Here is a 15,124-nt window from a genome sequence, read left to right on the forward strand (position 1 = left end):
AGGCTAAAAACTATTTTATTGAAACTTCGCGTTTTTCGTTTAATCGGTGTTGCCGGTTTTGTCGGGAATTTTAGAATGGTTATAACTTCCTCGTTATAACTCGGATTTTTGTGTTCTTTATATGTATGAAAACCTTGTTACAATATTTACCACTTAGTATAATCAATTACGGTTTTATAAAAGTTTAAATTTTGACCTGAATTTTGCTGTTGTTACAGTATGGAATAAATAGAAACCCTAACGTGGTATTTTTCACTATTCAACATGGTATCGAGCCTATGATTTTTTTTCGGCGCCTACTACTTCCTGCACAAAGTCAACGTCTCATGTTCCTGTCCACAACTGACTCATCGATCATCACCGCGAATACTATTTGAGCTCTTCTTTTATTCGGATACAAGCCATCGTCATGCTCATTGATTAGGGTTGTCATGCAAGAAGACCTACTGTCGTTTTCTGATCTTCAAGTCTTCCTATTCCTGCTGCCATCATCGCATCTCCCTCACGTGTGTAGTACAATTTATGTTGCTATAATTCTTCAACTCGTGGTAAGTTCCTTGATCTTTATTTTGCTTTTTATATCATTTTAAAATTGATTTTCCGGTATCATGTCCTCCTCCACCCCTACATCCTCATCTACTACTGTACCTACTGCTCAACAACTTGTCTACGCGGTTATGAATGTTTACAATCAGTTTAGTTTTAAAATAACAGTAGATGGATCCAAGTATAAGTTATGGTGCATAATTTTTCAAGATATTTTCAAGGGTGCTAAGGTCCTTGGTCACATAGCTATCCAAACCAACCAGTGAAGGAGATGGAGATTGGGAGTCTATTGATTCAAGAGCCAAGTCATGGTTCTATTCCACTTGTGACCGGAACCTACTCCAAATTATCTCGAATGATAATTTCACCGTGGAAGACCTATGGGATAATCTCCATGAATTTTGTCTTAATAACAAGATGTCTCGCACTATGAAACAATGTTGATCTCCCTCCCCCAAGGCTTTAAAACACGACCATTCAGGATAGGTATCCACACTATTATAAGGAGTGATGAGTTGCCCCCCCCCCTAATTCATGGTGGGTCCAAAAGTTCATGTTCATTAAAAGTCATGGGTGAACTATATGTACAAAGAATGTTGGTGGCGATTGAGTTTACAAAGACAGCTACTGAGTTTACAGAGACAGCTACGATGGAAATTTGGGATTGTGGCTATGGTTCAAAAAGATCCTTGTAATAGCCATGTAGATTTTATGGAGATGCCGAGAACGGGGGAGGGGTAACATCATCTATTATTTATTGGCAGTACCATAAATAGAGTTTGGTATAATTTCTATCTTATCATCTTTGATTTTTATTAATACATCGGTCAATTACTATAATTTAGGAAATGATATACATCATAACCAATATAATAAATACCAACTACACCAAGCCTAATACGATCTAACACTTAACATAACATAATCAATTTTTATTATCAATCTAAACCATAACTACAAAAAATTATGTGTAATAAGTTATATCCAATCGTTACGTAGAGATGCTTTAATCTCAAATACAAGCATAAACAAATTTAAAATGTTAGAAAATATGTTTTCATAATTAATAAAACTAAAAGAAAAATATATATTTTATCACTAAGGAGAGTTGTATTCTACATCAGTAGATTGTATACCAATGTAAACGGCTCCAATTACATTTTAAATAAATCAAAGAGTTGGGAGACATACCACATTATCTAATTCTTTAAACGTTAGAGATTGTGAGATTAAATATCAGTGAATGGAACTTAACATCAACTGTTAAATGGGGGTATAATAGTAAACTTCAAATTAATGTTCAGAAAGCGGACACCTTCCTTCTCTAAAAATCATCATATCGCTAAATCAATGATTTTCAGTATCAGTCACGTAATCATATCATCCAATCTTCAACAATTATTCAATATAATAAAAAAGATCCTATTTTTACTGAATCTGTTATCAAATTAATCGCAATCTTCAAATCGAAAAAACGATTGAAACAGAGCATCAGTTCATATCCTCATAAATATGAGATATAATTCTCAAATCGAAGAAACAAGCACCTCGCAATCATAAACAAAACATTTGAAAATTGAATCAAAATCAATTTTCATAAATGATGTCGAATCCAAAAGAAATTGACAAGTCGATCGCAACTGATACTATTATAGCTGAAATCAATTCATCTCGTAACGACGAACAAATCGATTCAATTTCTTTTACTTCTGAAGAACTTCAAAATACGATTCGTACTGAAGGTATAACTAATTCGTTTTAATACTACATATTACATTACAGTTTCTACACTTCATTCTCATTCTTTTATTATACAACACAAATTATGAAAAATCATATATGATTATACAATACAATATGTGATTTAATCATATAAGGATGAATAATCATATAGGACTTTTCATATCTATGATTAATCATATGTATTTATAGTTTGTAATTATGATTTATCATATATGTTTTCAAATTGAAATCTATATTAATATTATATTTGGATGAATAATCATATATGATTATACATCATAAAATATGATTAATCATATATTACAAACTACAAATACATATGATTAATCATACATGATTAAACAATATCAAGTATGATTATTTATAAATTAATACGTATAATCATTTATGATTACATACTATATTATATGATCAATCATATAATACAATGTACAAATACATATGATTTAACATCTAATAATATATTAATATCTAAAATCATATATGATTTTTATACTAAAATATAAATACATATCATTAATCACATATGATTATTACAACATAAAATTATATAATAACATATTTGTCATTCCCTTCTTTTATCAGGTGAAAGTTCCAATTCAACAAATGAATCATATTGCAGTAACATAATTGAAGAATCTTAATATAAACCAAATGTCCCTACAGAATTTGTACCAATTGTAAACAGTGTTTTCAAATTACTAAATTTGGCAGTAAAAATATATACGGATTATGCAGAAATGGCAGGTTTTCATACAAGACTGAGTAGTCAATCAAAATACAATAACTAAATAATAAAAGAAAAATATGCTATATGCAATAGGGGTGGCAAGGATAAACCAAAACCTTGTGATACGTTGGCTACAAGTTCTATCAAGAGAAAACCAAATTCAAACAAGATAATTTATAGGTGCACAACAAAGATTATATTTGAAAATGTTTATGGAACAACATATTACAAAGTTAAGAAATTCTTTGAAATGCACAACCACCCACTGGAAAGTATCGAGGAAAGACCTTATACGAAAAAGGCAAGAAATATGTCATATTTTGAAAAAGAGTTTGTAGTACGTGCATCAAAAGCTAAAATTGGTCCGACAATGGCTCACAAAATACAAGCAGTTTTGAAAGGAGGATATGAATATGTAGGGGCGAAGGTAACAGACTACAAAAACTTGAGGAGAGGAGTAAATAGAATCTTATGTTACAAGGATGCTCAAATAATGATATTTTTTCTTACCTTTCAACCCATTTTTAAATTTTGATAAAATTATAATCACAAATTCCCCCTTTTATCTTTTTAGAAATATAAAGATCTCATTCTAATGATTTTTGGCTTATTTTATATTAAATTTACAAGTTGGTAACTTTTTGCTGTCATTTTTTGGACCACTCAACACTCTTTGAATAAACTGTATCAATATACTAAGATTTACATCAGGCCATTTATATGTTGGAAATTATACATCCATATCTAACTATAGGCTTTGGAATTTTGACATTTAGAGTTCTGATGAATTTATTATGATTTTTTGAAGACAGTGCATGAAATTTGTGACAGCATGGACCAGTCTGAGAAGATTGCCAATTTTACCCCTCAAGGATTTGGAATTTCGAAATGTGATTCAAAGTTTGAAGAAATTAGACACACTAAGATTTCCAGAAAACTAAGTCTCATGATTTTTAGATGTTCGTATTGATTTGCACGAATTTTAGAAGTTGGAGGACAGATTTAGGAAATTGATCATAATATCTTCTAAATCGTTTTTGGTATTCTATTAAGGAATTCATGGTTAAGCCTTAAGTTTATCACTTTTAACATGATTGTTGGTTACTTATTAGGCTATAGAGATTTGAAATTCAATTTAACCTAAGGGCCTTAATGTTTGGCTTAATGAGGGTTCAAAGTTAAGGTGTTGATAATAGGATTCCACTAAGCCCTAGACCAATCCATGAATCCAACTCCACTATGAAAATTTTTAAGAGGACTTTTATCAAACAGTTGGTTTGTGACACCAAAAACTCTTCCTCGATGTTAACTTTCACCATATAAGGATCCTATTTTTGTCGATTTTTTAACTAGCGTTAAGTTAGGTGTTGATAATAGGATTCCACTAAGCCCTAGACCAATCCATGAATCCAATCTAAAAGAGATAATCGGATTCTTTCTCATAATTAATTGGGAGTAACTTGTGAAATCAAATCGATAAGTGTACTCACCTGGTGACGGATTATCAGAAATCTTCCATGAGAACAAGGACTTCAGCTCCTTCGATCTAAGCGACTGACATCTCCTTTCCCTTTTTCAATCGATCTAATACTTCAATTATGTTCTTTATTTCATCAAAAATCAACTTCTCGATTCTAGTGGTGGTAAACTCCGCTAGTGACTGATGGTGTCTTTCAGATTAACGGGAGTAGGCGGTATTGGGCGGAGGGAAGGATCGGAGTGGGGTGCCGCTGCTTCGTGCGAGAATAACCAAAGCCTGGAGAATAGAAATGTTAAATTACACATAAGCCCTTCCGTTAAGTAAAACATAAATGACACGCCTTTTTTTCCTCATTTGAACATACATATCTCTCTCTCTCTCTCTCTATATATATATATATATATATATATATATATATATATATATATATATATATATATATATAATAAAATAAATTTTAACATGAAACCGTGTTTTATCAATATTCATATATCTAACGATATAACACTAGTTAAATATTTATTTATGTAAGAATGTCTCCCAGGTATAATATTTTGAACATTTGAACATGCAATATTCATTTTATTCAATTTATGTTAAAATATATCATTTGCTTATCAAGGGAAATCTCCATAAAAATCTTAATATTTTGGGAAATTTTTTAATAAAGTCCTAAATTTATATTTTTTAACATAAAAGTTCTGAGTATATATAACTTTTTGAATAGAAAAGTACAAGAAATCAGTTATTTTATTCACTTTAACCATTCTGACTTGTTCAGCAGGTCATGGGACCAAACCGTTAATTTTTTTCAAAATAATAGGACTTTTCTGTAGATTTCGTCAAAAATTGTATATAATGTATAAATGTCTTTTTTTACGTATTTTTATGTATTTATGTATTTTTTAAGTTTTATATGTATATGTTCATGTTTTATGTATTTTAAATTTATAAATGTATTTTTTTACGTATTTATTTGTATATTTAAGTATTTTACATTTTTTTATGTATGTTTATATACTACTTATTTATATGTATTTTTACTTATTTATGTATTTGTTTTAAGTTTCTTATATAGATGTTTATACATTTTAAATGTATATACATATTTTTTATGAATTTATATGTATTTTAAGTATTTTACATATTTTGTTTTATGTATTTTCATGTGTTTTTTATGTATTACGTATGTATATGTATTTTTACATATTTAAGTATTTGTTTAAAGTTTTTTATAAAGATGTTTATGTTTTTTTATATATTTTAAATGTATAACTGTATTATTTTTACATATTTATATATTTTTTTATTTCAAGTCATTTTCACCATCTCATCAAATTCTCACAGCTTTTTCGAATACGTCTAAATGGTTTTCCCACATACCCACATATTTTAAGCTTTTCACATTAGCTTAAAATATATGAGTATGTAGGAAAATCATCTAAACATATTCGAAGAAACTGTGAGAATTGGACGAATTGAAGTAAAAAAAATACGTAAAAATAATATAGTTATACATATAAAATATATAAAAAATACATAAGCATCTATATCAAAAGCTTCAAAAAAATACACAAAAATGTAAAAAATACATATAAATATGTAATGCATAGAAAACACATAAAAATACATAAAAAAGATAGTAAAAATACATATAAATATGTAAACAATACGTTTATATATATTTAAAATACATAAACATTTATATAAGAATCTTAAAAAATACATAAATATGTAAAAATACATATAAATATGTATGTAACATCCAAAATTTCACAACAATTAAAACTTTTCAAAAACCACTCATTTTAATAACGTTGTTACAAAAGGTTTTCAATACATTATTTAACAGAGTATTTTCCCAGGTTCATATCATAAACATCAACGCGAGGAACGGTACGATCACGCCTTTGCCTTGCCACAGACTCTTGAGAACCTGAAACATAAAACCACAACTGTAAGCCCAAAAGCTTAGTGAGATACCCCCAAAATACCAACCACATATACGCCCTTCCAGGCCACGACCTTCCGGTCCATGTGTCTCAGGGGACTTCCGTCCCTGCTGGGTAAACCTTCCGGTCCTACCCACGCCGACCTTCCGGTCCATAACACAACATATTGCCTTCCGGCCCATAACATATTGCCTTCCGGCCCATAGCATAAAACGCATACATAACATAACAAATCATAGAACGACCCTACATATCGGGTCACACCCCAGATCTAGCAATCATAACACATAGTCATATAGCAGTTCACAGACAATAATCGATCAACAGATCACATATCATAGCATTACTCTAAACAAGATACCGGTCTAGCCGGCCACTAGCATAACATTACCCTACGAATCAGTCAACATACTAAATGCATACATACGCCTTTCCAGGCCATGACCTTCCGGTCCACATAGCAATGCCTTCCGGCCCATATCATGTAATGACAACTACCCGGATTTCCATCCGATAAAAGGGTCGGCCTTGGTGCCATGAACCCTAGCGATATAGTGAGGATAACTCACCTCGAAACTGCCGACTGAACAGATAGCTCAAGCTGCTCCGATCACTGATACGATCTCCACCTCTGGACAGCCACCAATGCACTGAACCTAAACAATAAACAGCAATTACCAAAATACCCCTGGAACCACTGGTCAATCCTTGGTCAAAGACAAGGTCAAAGTCAACCCCTGACTGACCCTACTCGCCGAGTCAACCCTATGACTCGCCGAGTCCCCATACTCAGAATTTCACTCAATCCGCGATCTAACTCGCCGAGTCACCCCGAGACTCGCCGAGTTCAACAACTCTGAGTCCACTCGCCCTCGACTCACCGAGTCATCCCTTGACTCACCGATTCTCGAATCAACCAGAGAATATCGGGACTCTTCGACAAGACTCGCCGAGTCTAAGAACAGACTCGTCGAGTCTAAGGCTATCTTCAACCTACTCGCCGAGTTGTTCATGCAACTCGCCGAGTTCCAAGCCATCTTCATCCGACTCGCCGAGTTGTTCTTCCAACTCGTCGAGTACCACCGATCTGAACCCTTTCAGAAGCATTCCAGACCCTCCAATTGATCCAAAACATAGATTTAGTCCCCTACAATTCATCCATCACGTAAAGTGGCAATCTTTACGGGAATCCATAGAGATCTAGGCCATATTCACTCATAACTAGGGTTTGGGACTTGCAAGCTTCACTAACCATTCCAATTACATCCATAGGCAAGATCCACAACCCCAAAATGAAGAAATAACATACAATCAGACCAAGAACGAGATATTACCTCCAATGGACGCCTCCAACTGCCATGAAATTGATTCCAAGTAAAGCCCCTTGCCCCAAGCCTTCAATTCCCACAACATTTCTTCAATGATTACTTCTTCAAGCTTCAATCCACTCAACAATGGAGCTCCTCTGCGATTTATGGTTTCTAGAACTCAAGAGAGAAGTAAAGAGGCTGGGGAAGGAACATGATGTTCCTCATATACGGCTCAATCCCGAGAGTTAGGGTTTTCTCCACCCAGCGCCTACTCGCCGAGTCTATCTCATCGACTCGCCGAGTCGGCTACTTAACACGCGGTCAAGCCGCGACTCTACTCGCCGAGTCCAACCATGGACTCGCCGAGTCACTCTTCCCAATTAACACTTTTGGCCCTTCAACTCTACCCTCGTTATTTCGGGATGTTACAACATCCAAAATTTCACAACAATTAAAACTTTTCAAAAACCACTCATTTTAATAACGTTGTTACAAATGGTATCAGAGCCAGGGCACGGGTCGATGTGTTCGACGGGGACGTCGAACCCTATAATGGAGGTGAAAGTGGGTTAGATCTGATCCCACATCGGCTTGGAAGGAGAACGAAATATCTCCTTATAAGGGGTGTGGATACCTTCCTTGTTACAACGCGTTTTAAAGCCGTGAGGGCAGCAGATCCCATAAGAACTCTGCAGTTAAGCGTGCTCGGGCGGGAGTAGTACCAGGATGGGTGACCCCCTGGGAAGTCCTCGTGTCGAGTGGCCCAAAGCGGACAATATTGTGATACGTGCCAGAGGGGGATGTTACAATGTAATACATAAAAAATAACAAATAAAAATATATAAAACATTTTAAAATAAATAAAAAAAAAATACGTCTATACATTTAAAATATGTAAACATATACATATAAAAACTTAAAAATTACATAAATACGTAAAAATAGATATAAATACGTAAACAATACATTTATACCTTATATATAATTTTTGACAAAATCTACAGAAAAATCTCATTATTTTGGAAAAATTAATGATTTAACACTATGACCTGTTGAACATGTAAAAATAAACTAAATTGAATAAATTAATTGTTTTCTTAGGTTTTTTCTATTCAAAAAGTTATATAATTTAGATTTTTCTGTTAAAAAAATAAATTTAGAATTTTACTAAAACTTTTTCCAAAATATTAAAACTTTTTTCCATCTATTTATATCAATTTACATTAGGTTAAATAGGTAATGCTTAATGTACTTTTTTGGTACTAATATAAAGCCTCGTGTATACTCAGTATAAAACAATTTTGTTATATAATTCAAAAAAATATAAAATATATTACCTGTATACACATTGTAATTAATTTTGTAAATACTTGATTACTTTTTTTTTTAAATAGTGATTTAAACATTGGCAGAATCACATTGATTTTTTTATGTATTTCATTTTTCCAATATACAAATATTTAAAAGAAAACGATGATTATTCCGAATTGATCCCTTATGTACACCTGATTATGCACAATTTACAGAATTTATATCATGTGTGCTTTATTCGTAGCACCATGGGCGCGCGAACGTAACAAACTAACTGTTTATTTGCTGACGTTGCACTCCGTAATCTTTTTACCCGCCTATCGTTCTCTGCAACTCACCGCCATTCCACCTCTCCCTCTCTCTCTCTCAACACTCTCTCACTAAATGACAGTTTTACAGAGAACAGGCACTTCGAAGATAGATCGAGAACCCTAATTTTCTTTAATGGTTTCTTCGATTGGTTTCATATTCATAGGTTTATGCTTTTGATGGATATACTGGTCGTACGTTTTTGTTTATCTCTTAGAACAGTGAATATTTTGTATCAAATGATCTAAATCGTGTGCGAATTGTGGATTTCTATGAGAGTATTTGATTGCAAAGTGGTTAACTGATGCTTTTCTCGTTTTTAACATAAATGATAAATCGCTCAGTTGATTCATCGTGCAGTTAAGTATAAATCACATTTTGATTCTTATAAGTGAAATACGCTCTTTATAATCATGTTCTTTGATGTTTTCAGGCGGTTTTGAAGAAGTATTTGGCTAATTTGTCTACCGAGATAACTTTCAACAATGACTTGTCGCTTTAGATGCTTGTACTTCAATGTGTTTGCGTTGTTGGTGTTTCTGGTGCCACAGGGTTCAACGCATACTGATAATTCCGATGGTATCTTCTCGATTCTCAGAGACTTCTTCTGATTTGTATGTTCTCTTAGTGAATTATCAACTGAATTTCTGTTACGAACCCTAGTTTCATTTTCTTCCAAGTTATAGTACAGTCTATGAACTTCTGTCTCTTGATGATGAATTACAGAGATTTGATTTCTTATTGTGGGATTTAGGGTTTATCGTTCTTTGGAGAGAATGACAGCGTCAAAATTTGATTTCAGCCTTTGATTAAAATTCATACTACAGTGAAAACGTTTGATTTTGGCTTTTTTCTACAGTTTGTGTTATACTGAATGATGTTGGTGTATCTATGTAATGCATACCCCACAGCAGCAATTGCAAGAACTACTTGATAGCCTAGGATTTAATCCTAATCAAAGCACAGTATCTAATACTTTTTGTGCAATCTCTACAGTTAGAGCTCTACAAGATCTGTATAGATCTTTTAATACGCCACCTCAGCTCAAAGGATGGAAATCAAATGGTGGTGATCCATGTCAAGAATCATGGACTGGAATTTCCTGTGCTGGTTCTTCAATCATCCAAATGTAAACTTTAAGTATTTCCTCCATTCAGTTTAATCCCACCATTTCAAAGAGTCACTTTTATGTGCATTGCAAACAGAGTATACTTTCTTGATGATTTACAATAAACTTACCTTCCTTCACTTAACTGACAGTAAACTTGACAACCTAAACATCACTGGAAACCTTGGCTATCAGCTCAATAATTTCCATCACTTGAAGCAACTGTAAGTTCTTTTTATCATGCAACTGTAAATCACGATACATTTTATTGTATAAATAAATCCAACTTTCTAAAGTGAGGTGCTTTCTATACTAGGGATGTGAGCAACAACAACATTTATGGTGAAATTCCATATGGTCTACCTTTGAATCTAACTCATTTGTAAGATTCACTAAACTCTGTTACAAATATTTTGTATATAAAATTACTCATTCCATGAACCAAAAATTCCATGAATGCAGAAATTTGGCTTGCAACAACTTAAGTCAATACATACCTTACTCAATCTCTTCCATGAAAAATCTTCGACACATGTAAGGAATCTCCCCTCCCCTTAATTTTTCCATCACTTAACAATCACATGATCACAATCTTTCTCTCTTGCAGGAATTTGAGCCACAATTTTTTGTCAGGGCCTGTTGGGAATGTATTTACAGGCTTATCATGTCTGAAAGAAATGTATGCATGATATGAACTTTTCTCACTATGAATCAGAACACTTGCATATATGTTTGACTCTTATTGACTTCTTTCACAGGGACCTCTCATACAACCAATTTATCGGAGACCTACCAAGTTCATTTGGAACACTGAGAGGCCTGTCAAGACTGTGAGTTTACCTTCCAATTGACTAATATTTACACTTATGCCATTTGTACTGTTTTATTGATTGTTGGAATGGAATGAATCTGCAGGTTCTTGCAGCATAATGAATTCACAGGGTCAGTCATCTTTCTAGCTGACCTTCAACTAACGGATCTGTAAGTCCTTTTTTGACATTTTTCTATAGTTCCTTTTCTTTTCATGATGCTGAATATAAATATACACACAATTTCAGGAACATACAAGATAACCATTTCAGTGGAATCATTCCAAAACAATTCCAAACTATACACAATCTATGGTTTGGAGGTAATATGTTTGATAAAGGGGACAACAGTCCACCATGGGATTTCCCCATGGAAAATCCAAATGAGCAGCAAAACAATACTTCTCCACCATCTACAGAGTCATCAAGTGCAGTCAAGAGTTATCCTTTGATTGAGCCTGTCAACCACAAGAAGAAAAAATCAGGCCACGTGGTCATTTTTTATGGTGTAGGTGCTCTAATGGCAGCATGTTTTGTAATCTTCATTGTGATTCGCTTGCGTAATCATTCTAGAAAGCTTAGAAGACCGGCCAGCAGTGAAGGGTCACAGCCCTCTCTTCCAGTCAGTATGCCCAGAGGCAAGTCAAATTTAATTTTTGTTAAAATCATAAATGTGTTTCTGTTATCTTCTTTTTTTTTAATCAAAAATTTTGTGTTGGATATACAGATTGTTCGTCGACAGCTCTTGACGAGAGCCCAGAAGTGTCAGTTATCAGCTCACCCACCACTGGCCCAAGGCATGCAGCTCCAGTTCGTACAAAAGTTGTGAGAGTGAATAGAAGAAGAAGCTTTGCTAAAAAGAGTAGAATGCCAATCGGTGCAACTTTATACACAGTGGCAGAATTGCAATTAGCAACAAATAGCTTTGACCGAAGTAATTTTCTTGGAGAAGGCTCTCTCGGATCTGTGTACAAAGCAGAGTTCCCTGATGGACAAGTAATTAACTAAATTCTGAATCAGTTTACAAAGTTTTGTAACAGAGTATTGATCATAATTGTAGACATGATATTTTTTTTGTGTGTTTTAGGTGTTTGCAGTGAAGTGTATAAACACGGTGGCATTATCTCTTCACGAAGAACAGCAGTTTTTGGAGGTGATTTGGAATGCATCGCGTGTAAGACATCCAAACATCATACAGCTTCATGGATACTGTGTGGAACAAGGGCAGCATATGCTTGTGTATGAATATGTAAGAAATCTGTCTCTTGATTATGCTTTGCATTCGGAAGCATACATGCCTTTATCTTGGGGGCTTCGTCTTCGGATCGCTCTTGGAATCGCTCGAGCTTTGAAGTAAGCATATCACAATTTTCAATTTTCCTTTTTCTCTAGGGATTGATTTTCGATAATTTTGAATGTCATTTTCGTTGCTGTTTAATTCAGCTACTTGCATACGACATGTGCGCCTCCTTTAGCTCACAGAAATTTGAAGGCTGCTAATGTTTTACTTGATGAAGATCTAACGCCTCGGATCTCCGACTGCTATCTCGCTGTTTTGAAGCCCCTAACAATCAGCAGTGCTAGAGCTCAGGTACATGTTTCTGGCTCCCACGACAATTCTTCTCCTTTTTTTATTCTTCTGATTGTGTTGCTTAAGGATGATGATGATGATTTAATTAGGCTTCTGAGACGGATACCGGTGGCATTTCTTATGAACACACGAAACCTGGAACTGGTAACCAAAAGGACGACGTTTATGCGTTTGGAGTGCTGCTTTTGGAGATTTTGACTGGAAGGAAGCCTTTCGATGGGTACGTTACATTCATCTTCGTCTTTTTCCGTTGAGATCTGTTGTGATTTTATTTTATTTTTTTTGAAAAAAAAAAAAACAGAGATCCACTGAGAGACGAGAGTTCGCTAGTGCAATGGGCTTCTTCCAGACTTCATGACAGTGAATCGTTGGATGAAATGGTTGAAGCAGGCATCAGGAAGACAATTCCCCCAAAGGTTCTGTCGCGATATGCTGATATTGTGTCGCTTTGTACTCAGGTATTGGCTTGATTATTATGAAGATGAACTGAAAGGAATTGATTTGTTTGTAAAAGACAGTTGATGATTGTTGTTAACAGGCGGAGAGGGGATTCAGACCTTCGATGACGGAAATCATGGAGTCACTGGGGCAAATGCTGGAAGAGTACAGGAGAATGAGAACGGGGGTGGATACTGATTTTGATCCGTATGAGAGGTCTTTCCGATCAACAAACTCACGCTTCATTGGGTCACCCACGGTGAGCTATATGTCTATCTGAATCTGATCCATGATATATGATTGTCAAACAAGTCATGTGTTCCTGTTACCATGGTTATGTTCCAACAAGTCATCATATATGATTGTCAAAACTCAAAAAGATTTTGCGCTAATATTTTTTTGAATGTATCAAGTCATCTTCAATAATTTGTAAAGGGAAAACATAAACGTAAATAAAAAAAAAAATCAATCTCTCAAGTGATATTTTTTCCTTAATCTTTATATGTTTATACTTCTAACATTTTTTTTACATTATGCAAAAACTCGTATTTGTGTACTCCTACAAAAATAAGGATTAATTTGTTGCAAAAACTCAGTAGAAAATAGAATAATGATTGTCAAAACTCAAAAAGTTAGCATTATTGTAGATAAAAATGTGTAATAAGTTCATTTTTAATTGCAAAATATAGATTTAACTATTACAAAAAGCATGTCATATGTCATTTGATGTCAAATAAATCAAAGAAAAAATGATTAGCAACCTACAAAATACATCGGATTGCAAATAATATCAACCAAAACATTTTACTAAAATTATGTCAAAGCAAACATAAATGCAAAGTTGGTTCCCTTTTTTAATCATATGGAACGTCAATGTGGATTTTGTTGGAAATGTTTTTGTTGCTAGGTTAGTTGGTTAAGATTTAAGACACTTAGTAGTAGGATCATTCATGTAAAGCTTTGAACTAATGTCAAGGCTACAATATTTTTAACTGGCCTTGACTTGGTCATAGTGTAAAAAAAATGCAATTTTTATAATGTAATTGGTAAAAGATACTTCGAAACAACATATATGTTAGATAATTAATTATCATCTTTCATAAAGGTAAGTAATTATCATGAAAAATTTTATCAAAAATAAAATTAATGCAACATAAACATCTATCTAAATATCAGATAATTATAGTTTTGAAGTATTTAAAAGAGGAATGTTGAAGATAATGATAGTGTATCGGATAAAGAGAATATGTATTATAATCAAAATGTATCCCACGTTGGTAAACTTAAAGAGGCATGGGATAAAGAGAATATGTATCCCACGTTGGTATAGAGAATAAACTTGAAGAGATAAGATGTTTTATAACTAGGAAAATGAGAAAATAGAAATGATACTTTTCATTTTGACGTGGTGCTTGGAATTTGGAAAGGTTAGTACAAATGGACAAATGGACAAATGGTTGAGTCCACATCATAATTTATCGTAGGTCTCGGATTTTATTAACTTTCTAACAAATAAATTTTAAAGTAAAGGAAATATAGAATTTTATATTAAGGCTAGAAACGAGCTTGAGTTTGATAAAATTTTATAACTTTCAAACTTGATAGATCTTTCACATGCCGAGCTCGAGTTTCATATATAAAAGGCTCGAAACGAGCCACGCTCGAACTTAATTGGGCTTAGGTTAGACTCAACTCGTTTACACTCCTACCCAAGGGTTACGAAAGAGGTGTAAATCCATATAATACCGGTCTAAGAGGCAATTGACCTTAAAACAAAGCACAATAAGAACTCACAAG

The 15,124-nt window shown here is 33.6% G+C and overlaps 1 protein-coding gene and 1 pseudogene across 1 annotated transcript; both read left to right on the forward strand.

The window, feature by feature from the left end:
- The first annotated feature begins 8,406 nt into the window (after positions 1-8,406).
- Positions 8,407-8,524, forward strand: LOC145071814 (5S ribosomal RNA; annotated as a pseudogene).
- Positions 8,525-9,723: 1,199 nt separating this feature from the next.
- On the forward strand, positions 9,724-13,758 carry SRF2 (STRUBBELIG-receptor family 2). The gene is made up of 15 exons (XM_079018291.1): positions 9,724-9,960; positions 10,378-10,510; positions 10,642-10,713; positions 10,806-10,871; positions 10,952-11,023; positions 11,097-11,168; positions 11,248-11,319; positions 11,405-11,470; positions 11,548-11,936; positions 12,020-12,294; positions 12,386-12,651; positions 12,742-12,889; positions 12,979-13,109; positions 13,191-13,347; positions 13,428-13,758. Exons 1-15 carry the CDS (start codon positions 9,867-9,869, stop codon positions 13,605-13,607), a joined length of 2,193 nt encoding a protein of 730 aa, XP_078874417.1. The 5' UTR covers positions 9,724-9,866; the 3' UTR covers positions 13,608-13,758.
- The last annotated feature ends 1,366 nt before the right edge of the window (positions 13,759-15,124 follow it).

This window comes from Lactuca serriola, chromosome 8 (genome assembly GCF_051521515.1).
Source record: "Lactuca serriola cultivar US96UC23 chromosome 8, Lser_US96UC23_V15, whole genome shotgun sequence".
In the NCBI taxonomy this organism is placed as follows: Eukaryota; Viridiplantae; Streptophyta; class Magnoliopsida; order Asterales; family Asteraceae; genus Lactuca; species Lactuca serriola.